General features: G+C 39.4%; 1 protein-coding gene across 1 annotated transcript in view; it reads right to left on the reverse strand.

Moving 5' to 3' along the window:
- The window catches only part of fbxw8 (F-box and WD repeat domain containing 8), a 135,616-nt gene that overhangs the window by 1,865 nt on the left and 112,828 nt on the right, over positions 1-20,923 (reverse strand). The window contains exons 8-9 of the mRNA XM_048611708.1: positions 3,975-4,207; positions 1,288-1,404 (exon numbers count right to left, since the gene is read on the reverse strand). Of these exons, the coding sequence (XP_048467665.1) occupies positions 1,288-1,404; positions 3,975-4,207 (350 nt within the window). The remainder of the gene's footprint in view (positions 1-1,287; positions 1,405-3,974; positions 4,208-20,923) is intronic.

Raw genomic sequence — 20,923 nt, forward strand, 5'->3', positions numbered from 1 at the left:
TAATTGGTAGTTAACAATCTTAAAAAAATTAAACTTAGAGCAAATTCATCATTTCATCTGCCGTAAAATATAATCAATACGCAATGTGAAACTGCAATGTACAATGATCAAACATATTGTTAAAGAACTAGCATAGGAAAGTTTGTTATAAAATTAGACTTTTTTATAATTGACATTGTTGTTCTTGTTGAGGGTGAGTGGATTCGAAAGAGAAAAAGTGTGTGCTAATTGCATTCTTTTTTGTTTTTACAATCATTGTCATTACTGACTATACCCAAGGTCAAAAATAATTAAAATTCAGATTGAAGTCTGCACAAATTGGAATCAATTCTGAATGCCTTTGTTTATACAAAGTGGACAGTTAAAACTGTGCTGATAATCTCATCTCTTTACCAACACTGTCAATGTGGCCAGCTCCATTTTGAAATGAGCCTGCTGCTGAGTTTCCAAAGCACCTGCCTGTTTCAGGTCATGTGCTCCAATTAGGGTCCTTTGAAGCATATAGGGCCCCGATTTCCATTTTTGTTTGGAACTGGCCACGAAGGCCTTTGTGTGCCTTGGAGAAGTATAAATAGTAATTACAGCTGCTGCTAATGATTCAGAATACTCAGCCTCACCAATCATGGCCATCCCCTCTCGCATGTCACTGACTGCTGTGCAGTCTTAATCTGAAGCCTCATTCTGACAAACTGTATTGGGACTCTTCTTGATGTCTCATGACTCACCTGCCAAATTTAATTGAGAGCAAAATCTCAAATCATCAGGGCCTCTTTGCTGTCAGAATGAGTGTTCCATCAATTGATTATCCAAAAGTTAAAATCAAAAATTTACTTTACATCTCAGTCTTAACATCAGAAAAGAAAACCTATATCCGTACTGTTACCATGGATGTGGTACTTCTATTTCACACAGAAGCCACCATTGTGATTTCTGAGCATTACTTCTAACTTAATAACAGCTTACTGTCAAATTAGAAATTTTATAATGCCAAATTGCACAACCTGGACCTGGATTAAAACTTCGCAAACATACGGAAGCCAATTACAGTAGTTGGAAAAAAGCAGACATTTCCTCAATTTATTTGAGCTTAATACAAACCTGATTCCAATATTTAGCTGTAGTTTGATTGACATAGGATACAAACACATACAGGTAAACTGTGATCATTATTTTTAAATGAAGATGACATTGACAATACTACTTAGATGGTATGCACAATGTTGCCCTACATTTCAATATGTTAGATACACATGATGATGGCACGATTGTAGAGTAGGTATGTCTTACCTACGATGAGCTGTTAAATCATCATCCATGATACTGGCTCCTCTTGGACATTTCTCATTAGGAATATTTGCAGTGACCAGGGTATGTGTGCCAAAACGTAGGTGTCGCACAGGATGTCTGGAAAAGTAATTATAAAATTAGCCTGAATTCTCTTACCTGGAGCTGCAATTATCGTTTCCATGTATGAAATAGAAATGAAAATGCATATCACATCAGTCACCATTTAGAAGGATAAATTTTGATCTTTTTCTTCCAAATATTTAATCTTGTGTGTGTTTGTCAGGTTTCCAGCTTTTGAAAGTTTTCCACTTAATTGGCTTTACTTTGATTTTCTAGATACTAAATTCTAAACATGCCCTCAGAAAATCTATAGTTTTAGTTGTTTTGAAAATTCATGAATAAGACAGCAAATGTTTTCAATGATCCATGGAGATCTTGAAGGTGATAGATTCAATTCAGTTCATGTTCTGTACTGAACTGACCTTAGTCAAGCAGTAATGCCAGTCGCAATGTCCTTTGAGTCCGTGAGATAAAAATTGAATACAGGTACGTTCTCTTTTATTATCTAACAATGCCTTCTACACCTATGCATTTCTATGAAAACAGTCTGTGTTACCAGGAAGGGATGCCAGAAATTTGACAAGATTGTTGTGTTCAAGTTTCACTTGAGGTTGATTTAACTTCACCAGTGGCATAGCACTGAGGAAGAAACGTGGATAAGATGCTTTCGTATGTATTAAAGGAATTGTCTGGCATTAGAGTCATAGAGATATACAGCAGGACCAACTTGTGCATACCAACCAGATATCCTAAATAAATCTAGTCCCATTTGCCAGCATTAGCTCATTTCCCTCTAAACCCTTCCTATTCATATACACATCCAGATGTCTTTTAAATGTTGTAAATGTTCCAGACAGCACCACTTCCTCTGGCAGCTCACTCCATACATGCACTGCCCTCTGTGTGAAAAAGTTGCCGCTCAGATCCCTTTTAAATCTTCCCCCTTTCACCTTAAACCTATGCCCTCTAGTTTTGGACTCCCCACCCCAGGGAATAGACTTTGCCTTTTTACCCTATCCATGCCCCTCATGATTTTGTAAACATCTATAAGGTCACCCCTCAGCCTCTGATGCTCCATGAATATAGCCACAGTCTATTCAGCCTCTCCCTATAGCTCAAACCCTCCAAACCTGGCAAAATCCTCATAAATCTAATCTGAACCTTTTCATGTTTCACAACATCCTATAGCAGGGGGGACCAGAATTGCATACAGTATTCCAAAGTGGCCTAACCAATTTCCTGTACAGCTGCAATATGACCTCCCAGCTCCTATACTCAATGCACTGACCAATAAAGGCAAGCATAGCAAACACCTCCTTCACTATCCTATCTACCTGTGACTCCACTTTCAAGGAACTATGAACCTGCAATCCAAGGTCTCTTTGTTCAGCAACACTCCCCAGGACCTTACCATTAAAGTGTATAAGTCCTGCCCTTTCCAAAATGCAGCACTTTATCTAAATTAAACCCCATCTGCCACTCCTTGGCCCATTGGCCCATCTGATCAAGATTCCGTTGTACTCTGTGGTAACCTTCTTCGCTGTCCACTACACCTCCAATTTTGGTGTTGCCTGCAAACTTACCAAACATATCTCCTATGTTCACATCGAAATCATTAATATAAATGACAAAAAACAGTGGACCCAGCACCAATCCTTGTGGCACACCGCTGATCACAGGCCTCCAGTCTGGAAAGCAACCCTCCACGACCACCATCTGTCTTCTACCTTCGAGCCAGTTCTGTATCCAAATAGCTAGTCCTCCCTGTATTCTGTGTGATTTAACCTTGCTAACCAGTCTACCATGAAGAACCTTGTCAAATGCCTTACTGAAGTCCATATAGATCATGACCACCGCTCTGCCCACATCAATCCGCTTTGTCACTTCTTCACAAAGATGAATCAAGTTTGAGAGACAGGATTTCCCATGCACAAAGCCAAGTTGACTACCCCTAATCAGTCCTTGCCTTTCCAAATACATGTAAATCCCATCCCTCATGATTCCTTTCAACAATTTGCCCACCGCCAATGTCAGGCTCACTGGTCTATAGTTCCTTGGCTTTTCCTTACTATCTTTCTTAAATAGTGGCACACATTAGCCAACCTCCAGTCTTCTGGCAATTCACCTGTGGCTTTTGCTGATACAAATATCTCAGCAAGGGGGCCAGCAATCACTTCACTAGCTTCCCATAGAATTCAGGTTACACCTGATCAAGTCCCAGGGATTTATCCACCTTTATACGTTTTAAAACAAAGTTAAAAAGCATCAGGTAATTTCCTGGTGTCCTGATCAATATATTTTCATCGATCAAAAACAACAAAACCATTAACTAGTATTTAATCTCTTTTTGTGCATTTGATTGCGTTGTATAAAAATTGCATTTTATTACATGGTACACTGTCACATTTTCCAGAAATGTCACAAGTGCTTCAACTAAGTACCCAGAATTGAGAAGGGAGGAAAGGATCTTTGGCAGATTTCAGAAAACCACACTCAAAACTTGGCGTTTGTGACCGTCCTAAGCAAAGTGAATAAATTGTTACAACTGAAATGTCTTTCCACGTGATCAATCCACAGAAATAGCTGATGAGCATTTCCCTTGATTTAAAAAAATTATAAACTCATACCTGGAATGCATTTCCCAGAGCTTGGTTCCCATTCGCTGTTCCCACACACAAACCAATCCCTCTTCACCACCACTGACTATCTTCCAGTCATCCATCTGTACTGATGACACACCCAGTTGATGGCCATACAATGACATCACTTCTTTACTTGTCCGAAGGTCATATACTCTCACCCTGAAAGAGAGGAGTTGAGATATGCTAAACCACAGCCAAAATAGAACACTGTATACAGACTGATGGCAAAAGGAAACTCAGACAATTTTAATTATTCAACTATTATGTGGGAGTAATGCCTTTTTAATAAAATCCTCTTTCCTCAATTATTGACATTCTGTGAAGGGAATATTGTGCCTCATCATAATTTACATAGGTCCCGTAAGTATCTCAAAATATAAATAACTCTGTATTGACTGAGATTACACAATTTTATGGATGTATCAACAAAATAAATTTATTGAAGTACAAACTCTAGTGCTGTGTTTTATGATCTACCTAAATACTCTATGACATTTTCCACAGGACCAGAAAAAGATGTAATGAAATGTTTGTTTTGAAAATGTTAGTATTAAATGGTATTTGTTGTATTTACTGCAAGCTAGGCTGATATGTCTCAGAAAATTGGTCAAAGATCCAAAGGCAGCATCCCCTTCATTCCTAGTAAGAATTATTGAGAAATTGCTGTTTAATTACAATTTACTTATTCATGATTCTTTAGTACCAATTTGAAAGATATATTCAGGCATAAAAAAGTTCATAAACGTACTGCAAATATCGCCCCCCACCCCCCTCCAAAAAATAGATTTATCACTGACAGCAGTTGAGTGAAATGAGATTGTCTTGCGTTTTTGCTGGCTACATCAATACAATCTGTCTGAAATCATCCAAAACAACATGAGAGGAGAGGGAAATTTTAAATGTAAGCTTCATGGAGTGTGCATTGAGCATTCATAATCTTTACCACTGGTTTAAAAAAAATTCTGTAGTACTTTGAACTAGTAGAGAGTTGATTAATGTTAATTGAAGGACCTCCTTACAAATTGACTGGGAATCAAGGCCCCGTCCCCTTCAAAAATAAAGTAATACTTATCAATATGGAAGGACTACATGTATATGTGTTTTAATTATGCTTTTAAGAAAATAGGTATTTATTTACAGATATTAGCGAGATGGGTCGGCTAATGTCTCACTATAATGATGGTATATCTTGTGATGTTTAACAATGACAATCATAAATCATTCTACATAAAAATTTTTTTTTTAATCATGGACTAGTGTGTGGAATTGCAGAATGTAGTTTCCCCGGTACATCCATAAAAAACCATGCAATTAAAAAACAGAATTTGATTTATTCAGTCTGGTAGAGCAGTTGTCTTGCAAAGCACTGGCCGACCCACTAAAGGATGATATGTGACTATTTGACAGCTTTGTGTACTTCCTTGAGTGACAGTGCACAAACCAAGACTCCATTAACATTTGCCACACAGGGCTTTTAAGTAAAAAGCTCAGAATCTAACAAAGTGGCGGGTGCCCTCGATTGGCTATGTGGTTAGGTGAGATCCAAGCCCTGATCATGATGTCTTGGGCATTTGTCCATGTCACTCAACTAGAAAGCCAGCCCTGCTCAGTTAGCACTTACATAGCAATTTGTGGAGCCCCTGGAAAGTCCTATTCCCTAGTGGTTCACAAACCCTAGTTTAAGAATCATTGAGATAGAGAACTGGATACTTATTAAAAATGCTAAATCATTGTGATAAACTCTTTTTCAGCTGTATTAATAATACCTGCGGTTAAAATAATTCAATTTTTCTTCTACTCAAGGATGAGTGTCACTGGTAAGGCCAGCGTATGTTGCCTGTCCTTCATTGCCTTGCCGAGGTGGTAGCGATGAGCCCCTTTCTAACTGAGTGGGCCATTTCAGGGGGCAATTAAGTGTCATCCACATTACTGTAGGTGTGGAGTCACAGTGTAGACCAGATTAGGTCAGGACAACAGATTTATACCCTTACAGGACATTAATTAACCTAGTAGTTATTCCAGGATTTTATTAATTAATTGAAATTAAATTCTACCCAGTCATTGTGCAGGAATAGTCTAGGACTCTGGATTACTAATCCAGTAACATTACCACTATGCTACTATAAGGAACCAATTCACTAATTCACTGTTTTAAAATATGTTTTTATTTAATTTGAGTGTAAGCTTGAACCATAATTTTATTTAACAAATAACAATTTGAAGGACCCAACTTTATGTTTAGTGTTCTGACTGCAGCCAAAGTGGAAATTCAGTTAAATTAATGATATGTTTTGATTCCTCAATTATGTTGGTCTGCTCCCTTTCTTCATCTTTAAGGTATAACAAAAGCCTCAAGTAAAGTCACTGCTTTCTGACGCCACTGGGCAAGTGCTTCTAATAATTTTCCTGATTGGCATATTTGATTCCTTAATTGTAGACTTCCATACTGCAATTGAAAAAGCATATCCTTCAAAATGGGGTGTAAAATTCTACATTGTTATAACAGCTATTAATACGAATACTATCATTCAATAATTCCTATTCTTTGCATGTATTGGAGCACTTTGTTACCAGTTTCCAGGTTTATTTTACTGAATGCAAAATGGAAGCTTCATTTTTTAAACACAGTGCCAAACATTAATGATTTTTAACTTGTGTTCAGAAAAGTAGTCAAAATCTCCCTTCTACAAGAATGAGTCTTCTGTTACTACTCATTCCTTTGTCACCTTTATTTTGTGACAGCCTTTGATCCAGAATTAGTAATAATCATGAAAATGTGTAGTAAGTTAAAATGTTTATGAAATGTATACTTAAAAGAAATACTTTCCAAATATACTTTTTTAAAAAAGGGTTTGTACCTGTTGCAAAGACACCAATATTAATTTTGGATGACAAAAGCTGGTTCATGGGACCTGATGACATTTGACATGGAAGCAGTATAAACACAAAGTAAAAAATGTGGAGGCTATGTGGGAGACAAAATGAGGAAAGAGAGGTACTGAATAGAGGAGGCAGTCTGCAAGCTGGGTCAGACAGCTGGAAGGAATATAGAGCTGTTGCCACTGTTTCCTTTGCTTCCATGTGACTGAATTTCCAGAATCAGCTGAAGCATGCTACCATTACTGAGAGTTGAGAAGGTTCTACAATGACCTGTGCCATTGTGTACAGGATTGCATGGTACAACATGGATACTGCTGTCTGGCTAAGCCCTTGAAGAAAATGGTTGGAATTCTGCATGAGGAAAATCTGAACTTAAAAAAACTGTGTTGCTGACACTGATGTCATATAGGGAGTGGACGACTTTAAAAAAAATCATCAAATTTTTCTTTGCTATATCTCCTATTCTATGCATAATATTTAGTTAATACTAATCATTATTTACATGTTAATTTAGTTTATATTGATTCAGGCTTTTGTTAAAGTAAAAGTTACAAAAAATGAAATCTTGTTAAGTAATTTTTTCATGTGGGGATCATTGTTTCTTTGCTTTTTGCATCCATTATCATAATTATCCATAAAACATCTATTGATTTGCTTCTTGGATTCTCATTAACTAGCCACACATATTATCTTGTGCAGTGAATGCATCAATTTGATTTCCAAATTCATAATCCCCATCAACTGCAGAAAAGTCCATCTCAATTGGTTCTAAAAAAAACTGGAAAGAAAAAATCTTAATTCTGATATTTTAACAAGTTGATTTTAAATACATTTCTCTTTTTTTAGTTTTGTTTTTCATTCTGTGGGGTTCTTAAATCTAAATTAGTGATGAAGAAGAATGGAAATGCCCATGAGAGTTCTGAGTCAGACAGAAACTTAAGCAGCACTTTTAACTCCAGCGGACAGTCTCAATGTAAGGAAACCTAATCCTTATTAGTGTTGCAGGTTCCAGCCACAACACAGCACCAGCAGTTGTTAGACTATAATTCATGATCCAGCTGGACAAAGATCAGAAAGGAACACTTCTATAGTCATAGATTCCTGGAATTATGGCAAATTCACCCTCCAAAGGGGAAAGACAGACTGGAACTGAAACCAGATGAAACACAACAATTGTTATGATTTAAATAAAAAACCTCCATGGATGTAGTGAAACTTGCCTTGTTAAAATCTTGGTTTTCTAGAATGGCAGAAACCATTCAAAAGCATCTCTAGCAATGAAGAGAGAGCAGACATTAGTAAATCTCTATTAGAAGGGCAGCCAGTCTGTTCTTCCAGCTGCAACATCAGAAGAGATCAGGGAAGGGAGAAAATTAAAGAAACGTTGTAGTTAATTGTTGTGGATTGGTATAAGGCCTATTATTGTTCACAATTAAATTTATTAAGCACCTGGACAGCGATATTAGGCTATAATTGGCAAGTTTGAAGATGATACAAGAATTTACTTGAATTTTCAAACTGTAGAGAAGTATAGTTTAAGATTCTTGAGTAGATTTGTAGCTCGGGTTGTGGATGCTGTGGTTGGTTGGCTCGCTCGCTCGCAGACGTTTTCCCACCTGGTATTTAAACTCCAGGGTCCATTGGAGTTGATTACTTCATTTCCAGTTTTTCTTCGCAGTGGTGTATTTATAGGGTCTAATTCTACGTGTTTATTGATGGCCTTCTTAGTGGAGAACCAAGCCTCTCGAAGTTGCTGTGCTTGTCTCTGTTTGGCCTGTCCTAGGATCCCGATGTTGTCCCAATCGAACTGGTGGTTCTCCTTAGCCATTTGAATGGAGACGAGTGAGGTAATCAACTCCAACGGACCCCAGAGTTTAAATACCAAGCGGGAAAACACAACAGCGCTTCATCGGAGGCTGCACTGATGACATTACCCAGCAGGGTAATGAAATGTCTGCAAACTAACAAACCAACCATAGAAGTATAGTTTTCTGCAAAAAGACTGGGTGTACTAGGGTTAATGAAACAAAGTGCTGGAGTAACTCAGCAGATCTGACATGACTCTTTGGAACTAATGCACTCGGGGAATGGGCCAAACAATGGCAAATGGCATTTAATGCAAACAAATGCAGTGTGATGCATCTAGATAGGACTGATACAGAAGTATATTTATTCTTTATCGGGAACAGCACTGCAATTGTTTGAGAGAGAAAATTAGACTAGTGTTACTACAGCAAAGGTAAGGAGCTGGGTATGGAAGTACAAAAAGGAAGGTCTGTGATAGGGTGGAGGGCAGGAAAGATAAAAATTATAAAAGTTTCATTGTACAAAAGCTGAAAGTGGTAATGGGTACAGTAAAGAAACAAAGAATGAGTGCAACATGAAGGATTATGGAAATGCAAATAAAGATACAACATCAAAACTGCAGAAAAGAAACAAAATGGAGGCAGAGCATTTTATGATCTAAAATTGTTAAACTCAGCATTAAGTCCAGAAGACTGCCGAATGCATGTTCCAAAGTGATGCTGTTCTGCAAGCTTCTGTTGAGCTTCTTCGGAAATCTGGAGCAGATCAAAGACAGAGAAGGGGCAAGGTGGAGACTTGGATACAAGCGATAAGGCAAGCGCATTGCCAGGCTGTGACCATCTCCAATAAGAGACAAACTAACCACCGCCCTTGACATTTGACGATATTGCCATCAGTGAATACCCCACTATCAACATCCTGGGGGTTACCATTGATCAGAAACTCAACTGGACTCGCCACATAAAGACAGTGGCTATAAAATCAGGTCAAAGTCTAGGAATAGAGCAATGAGTAACTCAACTCCTGACTCCCCAAAGCCTGTCCATCTACAAGGCACAAGTCTCCAGTGTGATGGAAAATTCCCCACTTGCTTGTATTGGTGCAGCTCCAACAACACGCAAGCAGCTTCACACCATCCAGGACAAAGCAGGCTGCTTGCGTGGCACATATCCATAAGTATCCACTCTCTCCACCACTGATGCTCAGTAGCAGCAGTGTGTATTATCCACAGGCTTGCATGCAGAAATTCACCAAAGATCCTTAGACAGCATCTTCTAAACCCACAAACACTTCCACCTAGAAGGACAAGGGTAGCAGATACATGGAAAAACTACCACCTGCAAGTTACCCTCCAAGCTACTCACCTCCTGACTTGGAAATATATCACCATTCCTTCAATTTTCTGGAATTTCTCTTCAAAGGGCATGGTGGGTCTTCCTACAGCACATAGACTGCAGCAGTTAAAGAAGGCAGGTCACCACTACCTTCTCAAGAGCAGCTGGGATGTGCAATAAATGCTGGCCAGCCAGCAACACCCAAGTCCCATAAGTGAACAAAATAAAATCTCAAGGACTTGCTTATGGACTGACTGGAGTCATACCAAAAAGTGAGCGCCCAGTCTGCCTATGCTTTTCCTATATTTTTGCATTGTGAGCAGAAAATGCAATACACAAAATTGAAAGAATTTCAAGTCTGTTTTATTTGGCTTTTGTATCACAAAGCCTTTTGCCATTTACTCTCTAGTGCCCTCCACCCTATTACAAACCCATTCTGTACGTTCACATTGTCCCTCCTTCTACTTGCTCAAAATCTACTTTTAATTTACCTCCCTTCCAAAGAACGGTCATCACAACCTGAAAACTTAAGATCTTCTTTTCTCAGATGCTGTGTATCCTGCTGAGTTTCTCCAGCTTACACTGTTTTGATTTCAGATTTTTGGCTCTTACAGTATTTTGCCTTTGTATTTGAAACAACACCCTGAATTTTACCAAAAATCAGCAGTGTCAATTTCAGGGAGTTTTGTGAAGGGTTTCTCTTTGTATTATCTCTCATAGTTCTGCACTGTTTACCTCATTCTGTACATGTCAGACATTTACTGTGGTGCTATTGTGCACTGATCAGCAGCAGAACTCACCACAACAGGACCCTTAGGAACATTCTGACACCCGCACCATATTTAAAGGCCAGCTGTGCAACAGGTCAAATACAGCCAGCCATGACTGACCTTCACAGTACACATGGTGGGAGAGGACACACAAGTAGCATTTTATAGGGAATAGAATCTGACGTTTATATCTCACATTTTACATCATTTGTCTTATCAAATGTAATAGTAACTGCATCTACAAGAATGAAGTTACACAGTCTATCCCTCCTTTGCACCATTATATCAGAGTAAGAGGTCACCCATTTGCAATACAGGAGGAATTTGTTCTTTCAGAGAGTAGTGAATCTGTGGAATTCTTTACCACAGAGGGCTGTAGAGTCTGGGTCATATTTTCAAGGCGAGGATAGACAGATTTTATTCACTAAGGTAATCAAGAGTTATGGGAATAAGGCAGAAAAATGGAGTTGAGGATTATCAGAATCGCCATGATCTTATTGACTCAGAGGAGACTGTTTTGGCCAAATGGCCTGTTTCTCTCCTACATCTTAGGGACTTAGGTACGACCCTGCCTGAAGGAGGGCTACTCTTTCCCTGATGCTCACTGTAGTATAATGTTTTGTTATAAGTGAGGGAGCATGACATGAGAAAGCCTTCAAACAGTTGAAAAGATTAACTTTTATTGAGTCACAGGATAAGTGAGAATAAGCAGAAACTGCTTGCCTTTCCAACAACAACAAATTAACTCAATCACTTCACCCATCTCTGATCTATTGGATGTTGGTGTCAATTAAGTCCTGTCTGTTTTGTTATGCTGAAGGTGATGCCCCTCCTGCTGAAAGTCCTCATCTTCTTCCTCAGAGGAACGTTGCCACCACCTTTATTCAATCCAGTTACACAGGGAACTGAGGAAGGGTCACCGGACCCGAAACGTTAACTCTGTTTTCTCCTTCACAGATGCTGCCAGACCTGCTGAGCTTTTCCAGCAACTTTGTTTTTATTCCTGATACATTTGTGGACTGGGGATTGACAGATCCCACGCGGAACTCTATTAGGTTGCTGGAAGAGGACAGCTGCATACACATTAAATGCAGCTACTGGAATAGGATGGTCACAAGTCCTGCTCCAGCAGATGACAAGTTTTGTGGCAGTGTCCTAGGACATCCTCAGTTTGCAGTAGCAATACAATTATTTGTCTGGAAAAAATGGCACTGAGGACAAAAGACTCTGGGCCTCCTGAACCTCCTCCACATCTGGAGGAGACCTTCAGCTGCAATTTCTTCATGTGACAGCTGTTCAACAGGCCCTGGACGAGCTAGCACATCTCTTCCCCCTCATTTCTCTGTGTCTTTGTTGCACCTCTGCCACAGTGATGATAATCTCTAAGTGGATCCATTGGTTACAGTTACAATGACCTTAGGTGGGGAATATCAGAGATAGAACAAGTCCTTAATAATGTGAACAACCAGCATTTGAATCATGTACAAATGACAGTTGATCCTAGTCCTCTGTACAATGGGACAGGGAGAACAGTGACAAGGAGGGTCATGGAATGCCTGTACATGGGCCTTTGACATTATGAACCTTATTATGATGTATGCAGCACAAGCTGTGTAGTGAAAATACAGTAGGAGATTTTAAGTGTGGGTAGGATTACTGAAACCCTTTCTCTTCTTTACCACCCCACCTCCAACACACACCCCATCACCCAAGAATGGTAGCATTGCATATAAGAATATGTTGGTAAATACTTACAGCTTAAAAAGAGAGGAAATTAGTCCTTGAGCAGTCTATAAGACCTTGGATTGTCTTTGTGAACTGTGACACTTTTAAGGTCATCTGTGATTACTTCTGCTTCACAGAGATGACTCTGATCAATTTGTAATGACTTATGACCAATGATATGGTCAAGATTACTTGTGGCCAGTATTAATATTCAACACAGTTGGTCACTGCATGCATTTCATATTCTATGATTACAAATATCTAAAACCTGTACATTGTAAGTACCTGACAAATACAATTGCCGCTTAAGGGCCACACCGCTCACAAGTACAGCTTGCATCTTCGGACAGAAAGAAAACACTTACTCCAGGTGCAAAGGCAGTCATCTTTCATCTATGTGGCACACTTGCGATTTGGATGAAGACGGAAGGCAATGCTGATTGCATTTCTCATAGTGAGTCGCCGGCTCAGCTAATTCTACAAAGGGGCGGCATGGTGACTCAGTGGTTAGTACTGCTGTCTCACAGCGCCAGGGACCCATGTTCTATTCCACCCTTAGGTGATTGTCTGTGTGGAATTTACACACATTGTCTCGATGTCTGCGTGGGTTTCCTCCAGCTTCCTCCCACAGTCCAAAGTTGTGCAGGTTAGGTAGATTGGCCATGCTAAAATGCCCATAGTGTCTAGGGATGTGCAGGCTAGGTAAATTTTCCATGGGAAGTGCAGGGTTACAGGGATAGGGTAGGGTGGTGTATCTGGGTGGGATGCTGTTCAGATGGTTGGTGTGGATTCAATGGGCCGAATGGCCTGCTTCCACACAGAAGGGATTCTATTATACAAACCTTCACGTTCCTCTTCCTTTGCACTCTTTGTCAAACACATCAGTTCTGAGACTCCACAACTTTCCACCCAAATCTTCCATTTCAGTTTTCCAACGTCTTCTTTCCACCACTACTCTTGAACCCCATTTCCGCAGCCCACCAGTTGAAGCCACAGTGGTGGTGACACACCCAACCCCCACAAGGAACACATGTCCTCCAATACACCATCATCTCCCAATTATATGGTGAGCTGCCCCCACCTGGTCACAATTGTTACCCCTCTGCATCCCAATATACTGCATCTAATCCCCACAACTGACGTCCCCAACTTGCTGATCGTTGCACTAGCCCAGGCTAACTTGCCTTAATTTCAAGTAAACAGATCCCCAGGATAGACTGTGGCCTAAACCATTGAATGATATAGAATGTCAGTCCTGACTAATGAGTGACAAGTGGCTGCCCAGCAGCATTATAATGAAAAGCATCAATGAGCTGCAAAGTACAGGATTAAAGAGCTAACTGTACCATAAGTGAGTTGGTGATATGCCATGATGCGGTGAGACTGGTGAGTGTCTGATACCAATCTCTGCGGACAGGGAATGCAGATGGTCACTGCATATGGAGTGTGCCCTGAGATTCAGGGGAATGATGGTCATGATGGAGGCCCAGGCGAGCAAGCAGTGAGCTGGAGTCGCCAAGTACTTTTTTGACTTTTCATTTCAGAATTGTCGCTATTTAGTTTCTCTCCAATGTGTGGCAGAACAGCAAATTCCATATAAACTTGGCAATAATAAATGATGATATGAAAATGCATGCAAATAGGCTTCTCACTGTTCACTTGAAAAAATTGGACATCCTTTTCTCTACATCAGAAATCTCATTTTTTCAATTTTGCCATATTTTCCCAGCTGATTTGCCATTGCCTATGTTGTTTGTGGGCAGTGAATGTGTCAGATTCTATTAACAGCATCATTTCATACAAGTCAAAAAAACCCCTTCAAACATTAGAACTAGGAGCAGGAGTAGGCAATTGAGACCCTTGAGCATGCTCTGCCATCTGATATATCCATGGTTGATCTCAACTGAGCCTCAACTCCACTTTCCTGCCTGCTCTCCAAAACCCTTCAACCTATCATTAATTAAAAATGTGTTCATCCCTTCCTTAAATTTACTCAATGTCCCAGCATCCACCACACTCTGGGGTAGTGAATTCCACAGATTCATGACTCTTTGAAAGAAATAATTTCCCCTCATGTTTTAAATCTGCTACCCCTTATCTTAAAACTATGACTCTCATTCTGGATTGCTCTACATAAGGAAACTTCCTTTCTACATCTACTTTGTCAATCCTCTTTTGCACCTTTTATACCTCAATAACAGCCCCTCTCATTCTCCTAAACTCCAGACAGTACACACCCAAACTTTTCATTTTCTCTTCATAAAATAACCCCTCATCTCTGGAATTAATCTAGCAAACCTATGCTTATGTATGACTTTGATTAATCTGCATCTGGAGCACGAAATCTAATTTTGGATCCCTCACCCAGTGAGTGATATAATCTCCTTAATAAAAGAGTCATCAGAAGGTTGCCAAGCTTAAAGAAAATTATTTTCTCAGGGTCAAAAAGCTGAGTCTACTTACTTTAGAACAGTATAGCCTCAGTCATGATGTGGAGGTGCCAGTGTTGCACTGGGGTGGATAAAGGCAGAAGTCACACGACACCAGGTTATAGTCCAACAGGCAGACACAGAGTTGACTTGATGAAAGTATGTACGGGGAAAGAGATGGAATGCATATATATTGATAGATTGGATACAAATTCGTGAAGTGTACAAAGTAGAAACAGACTAAGCATTAGATAGCTTTTCTTTTCCAAGACTCTGGAATGTGTTGCTGCATTGTGCAGAGTATGCTAGCTCCCTGCAAGTTATCAAAAGGAACGTAGGTCAGTTCTTGGCTGGGGGCAGAGGTCACATCTTATAAAAGCAGAAAACTTAACAATTTGAACCGAAAGAACTGCGGATGCTGTAAAACAGGAACAAAAACAGAAGTTGCTGGAAAAGCTCAGCAGGTCTGGCAGCATCTGTGAAGAAAAAAGATAATTGCTGGGTGGTTACATGGTCTCTGGAGGGTAAGGAGTATCTAGTCATGATGCCCCATGTATCAAAAATGTTGAAGACAAGAAGGATAGACTGGTATGTTACTGTCTGTCAAATTTGCTGTGGTATAAAGGAGGTATTCAGCCTGTTATAAGCCAGTTTACACAACTGAAGATCATTTTTCACCCCCTTCCTCCATTTCTTTTATCTGTACCATAATGTCTTTCAATTAGATGACCAATATGGCTGTTTCAGATCTTTTGGCACTTAGAGAAAGCTAAACCACTAACATGTCAACATTGTTTCAAGCCAAATGGGGTTAAAGGATGGAGGAAACTCTAGACCAAGGTGGGATATGGGAAGTGGGAGGATTAGAAAAGGCCAGAGGGAAGGTCAGGCGATCAAGATGAAAGACTGAGGAGAGGGAGGCTAGTGAGGGCAGATTTGTAGGTCAGCTTCATTTCAAAACAATCTTGCCAAAAGAAGTTCTGAATGCATTTGTATCAATCAAATGCTACCAATTTGTTATGAATCACTTGAACGCCATGGAAAAAAAAATGTGCTCACACCCATAACAACTTCACTGAATGAAAAAAAGATGGGACCAAAATGCAAATGACTGTTTAGCGTTGAAGAGAAATCAGGTACGAAGTTTGGGAAAGGGCTGGGACAGAGAATCATTTAGGTTCAAAATTACATGGTTGGCAGGACAGTGCCCAGTTTAAGACTGTTTCAGGTAAAACTTTGTAAATCAAGGCATTTCTGTTCAAAAAGAACTTGATTACATCTGTTACCATTACTGTGTTTTAAATCATAGTTTTGTTCTACCTGCATACACTAACTACTATAGTAGCAAAACCATTGCTCCAGAGCCAACCAGTGGCTAGGATATGAAACCACACAATTCAACTACAACATGACTTCAGCAATGCGTGAGAATGACATTGCACTAGATTTAGTATTGAGACCACCAACACAGCACAAACCAAAGGCATTACATAGGATGCTGTGAATCATCATACATTTTTGATATATAGTCAATTAGAGAGGGGCCTGTTAGCTAAGTTGGCTAGATGGCTAGCGTGTAGTTCTGAATGATACCATACAGTCATAGATAGGATCTGATTCCCATTCTGGCTGAGATAGATTTTGAGCCTGTCCTTGCTCTACCCCATAGTAAAAGTGTTGCAGTTAGCTGTGGTTTGGGGACCCTCGAACAACTGAGGATAGTATTTGGAGATGAAGAATAGATTAGGTTAATTCATTTTATCCCAGCAACAATATCTACTTTCTAATGAATAATTACAATAGCATTTCCAAAGAAAACTTATTTACTGTAGGAGTTATGACATCATATACATAGTGGATATAAAAAAACCCAGTCACTATTTTTGTGAAAACACTCCCAAATAACAGCATTCAGGAATTACTGCATTCCCAATCCATCACTGCATTCCAATTCCCTTCTAGCACCAGCCTTTGGTCTGCAACATGATGACAATCCTTACATTCTAAACCATTTTTTCCAAACTACTTACAAAATCAAATCTCATTCCCTACAGGAAACTCATCAAGGGAAAAGGACAACAAGCCTGCATCACAGGGCTAGTGCTTTTACAGGCTCTCACATCTGCTAATGCAGAAGCTGTATCAATTTAAATACAAAGACAAACACAAGCTTTTATCATTCATTTGTAAGAATTTGTCAGGCAAAGTGCTCCAGAATTAATCAATCTAAAGTTCATAAAGTAATTTGACAATTAATTAATTATTCGGCAAGCTGCTCCTCGGGCATAAGTATTCTTTCGTTGGCAAGCGAACTATACCCTACAATCTGACACATACTGTGGGTCTGGGCTGCCAACTGCACCCACAATTTAGAGCTAAAAGTCTGCTCCTCAGAAGCAAAGAAAAATCCATTAGACTTTGGCTTTGTGCCACAATTCTACAATATTTGTGCTTCTATTACTGTTTCCCCACTGTTTATGGATTATCATTTTGAGTAGCTTAGCCAAAGGGACTGTCTGAGGAAATCTCTAAAGCACCTGAAACAAGGACCATTTTGGTGCCTTTAATCAACTAAATGGAATCTGAAATCTGCTTGTTGGAGCTTTTTTCACAAGAGGGCTACTGTAGCCCTCTGTGCACACATGTTCCCTCACTCTCATAACACAGGCATGTTGGTTTTTATATGATACAGTTTTTCGTCTTTAAAATTAAAGTGAGTCTCTTGCCAAATAAATTTTATGGGCTTTTTTTTAGCAGTTCTCATTAGAATATCAACTGCAATCACCAAATGCTATCAATTTACTTAGAGAATGAGTCAGTTCTAGGGATAAAAGACATTCGTCAAGATTTCAAATTGTAAGATTTAAACAAAAATGTAATCAAGTACTTCTTTTAAAGTAAAGTAATCTGGATTTTCCTACCAAAATATGCTCAACGACATGTAGCAGATTAGCCTCATTTTAACTGCTGCTTATAGACATCATTTATGTTCTTCACTTGTGGCAAATGACAGGGCATGATACCATCATTTTGTATCTGACATAAGAATTTTGCTAATGTCAAGTTTCTATTCATTCGTATACATTTATCTCATTCTATGTAAACAAACGACTTGTTTTTTGGTGAAGGACACTCCTCTCACCACCTGAATCCCTGCATGTAAGACCACTGGATTGAATGCCAGTCAAGCACTTACTGCTGACTGATGGGCTTCTTGACCAATCAGGCTCCCCAGCCAAGAAGTCCCAACCTGCTTGAGGCAATGGGAGGCTGGCAACCTGTGAGCTACAGCAATGAGTCCAAGGCTCAGGCTGCTGGCTGAATGTTATCACAAAGGGATGTTTTGTTTTTCTTTTTGTTTCTTCTATCAATGATAACACACTACTTATAATACCATATTATTCTTATTAAGTAGTCTAAAGTAGACAAGCACCTTCTGAAACTCCAAATATATAACATCCATAGCTTCCTCTTTATCCATCCTGCTTACCACCTCCCCAGAGAATTCTAGTAAATTTGTCAGACATCTATTCTCCTTCATTAAGGCATGTGGACTCTGCCTGATCATATTATGTATTTCTAAATGCTCTGCAATTTTCGAATAACAAACGCTAAGCTAACTAGCCAATAATTATGTTTTTTTTCTCTTTCCTTTTTTAATAAAGGTGTTACTTTGGCAATTTCTATTCCTCTGGGACTTTTCCAGAATCTAAGAATTCCTGGAATGACAGGACAGGCTTGAGGCACAATGTGGCCCACGTCTACTCCTAATTCAAAGGTTTGTATGATGTCCATACATTAGTAATACATAATTTTTAATAAACCAATTAAAACTGGTCACACACCACAAGCCACTGATTATATGCTGTTCATATGTTGGCAAGCCAGTCAGAGCTCAGGGATGTCACTAACAATGCACACAGATAATGACCAGCAAAGAACAATGAGCAGTAACTTTCAACAGCCATACACACCACAAGAAAAAGTAGTAGGCTTCACTCAACAGATCACGGCAAGAGACAAATGTCCAGACAGTCAGAAATCACAAGCCCCAGAGTAGACGGACTGATTTAATTACGTTTATTAAGCACTGCTCCATTGTACTTATTGTGAGAAACAGTACGTTTTGTAAAATTTGAGAAGACATAGTTGTACCCTGAGTGGTTATGCATCAAATCAAAATTGAAAGACCTATTAATAATTGTATAATCCCAATCTAGTTTATAATTGTAATTGACTTAAGTCTTATAATGAAAGTTAAATTAATACTTCAGATCTCACAACCCAGCTAGGTCCACTGTACCTGTTGTTGCACTGATTTGCATGGTTATATGGAGCTTAATGCGAAGAAAAAGATGCTTGCTTAAAGTGCAAAAAAAACTAACATATTGGAAGGATGATTATGTAAAATGTCTCTGGCCAAATAAAGTGTGTAAGTAAGAAGTAATTAATGCAATCAAACAGAGTCAAACAGTTTTGTGAAAGACAAATCAGAGTTAGAGTTCTATGATGATATAACAAGTAGAGTGGATAAACGGGAACCAGTTGCTATAGTGTATTTGGATTTCCAGAAGACATTCAATAAGGTGCCAAATAAAAGGTTATTGCACGTGATGGCATTGAGGGTATACGTATTAGCATGAACTGAAGATTCGTTAACACACAAGACAGACAGTTGGGATACTGGGTCTTTTTCAGGTTGGAAAGATGTAACTAGCTGAGTGTCACAAGGATCAGTCCTAGAGCCTCAATGACTTGCAGGAGTGGGCGGAGTGTAACCTAATGATATCAAAATAAGGAGAAGAGTATACTAGCACTGGAGCATTTTAAAAGATATTTATTAGGTTGGGATGAAGAAGTTCATTTAATAAGAAGAGCTAAACAGGTAAGGCCTTTCTTATAGAGTCATAGAGTTATACAGGACAGAAACAGACTCTTCAGTCCAACTCATCCACGCTGACCAGCGATCTTAAACTGATCTAGTCCCACTTGCTAGCATTTGGCCCATATCCCTCTAAACACTTCCTATTCATGTACCCATCCAGATGCCTTTTAAACATTGTAATTGTACCCACCTCCACCACCACCTCTGGCACCTCGTTCCATACATGCGCTACCCCCTGCATGAAAATGTTGCCCCTCACGTCGCTTTTAGATCTTTCCCCTCTCACCTTAAACCTTTGCCCTCCTGTCTTAGACTCCCCTACCCTAGGGAAAAGACCTTGCTATTCACCTAATCCATGCCCCTCATGAATTTATAAACCACTATAAGATCACCCATCAGCCTCCGATGCTCCAGAATTGGAAGATTGGGGAGTGATCTTATTGAAACCTAAGAAAGATTCCGAGGGGCACTGACAATAAAGACATTGTGAAGATGTTTCCACAAACAGAGTAAGCTGCGGAATAAGAGAACATTCACTGAAAAGTGAAATGCGAAGGAGTTTCTTCTCCCAGAACATGGTAAATGCCTGGAAATCCCTATGCCAGAGAGTTATGGAAGCTAGATCACTGAAAGTACTTGACGAGGAGGCAGGTAGATTTTTGAAATACCACGAAGTTGAGAGCTATGAGGAGCTGGCTCAAAAGATTTGAGGCCTGGGGTAGATCACCCATGACCTTACTGAATGGTGGGGCAGATTTAAAAGGCCAAATGACCAACTCCTACTCCAATTTCTTATGTTCTTATGCTGCAGTCAATTTATTTAGATAGCTATAATGGAGGCACTCTTTGCCCATCCTCTTCTGCAACTGCAGGAAAAAAAAGTACTCTTATACAACAACATATTTATATAACAGGCTGAACGTATTGGAATTTGCAATGATTTTCAAAAAATCAGTCTAAAACAAAGCATGACAATGAGCCACATAAGGAGAGATATTAAATGAGATGACCAAAAGATTGATCAAAGTAGATTTGAAGAAGTGACAATAGTGAAGTGAAAATTTATTTGGAATTCAGAAACAAGACAGCCAATACAAGACAATGA

This window comes from Rhincodon typus, chromosome 24 (assembly GCF_021869965.1).
Source record: "Rhincodon typus isolate 14 chromosome 24, sRhiTyp1.1, whole genome shotgun sequence".
Taxonomy (NCBI): Eukaryota; Metazoa; Chordata; class Chondrichthyes; order Orectolobiformes; family Rhincodontidae; genus Rhincodon; species Rhincodon typus.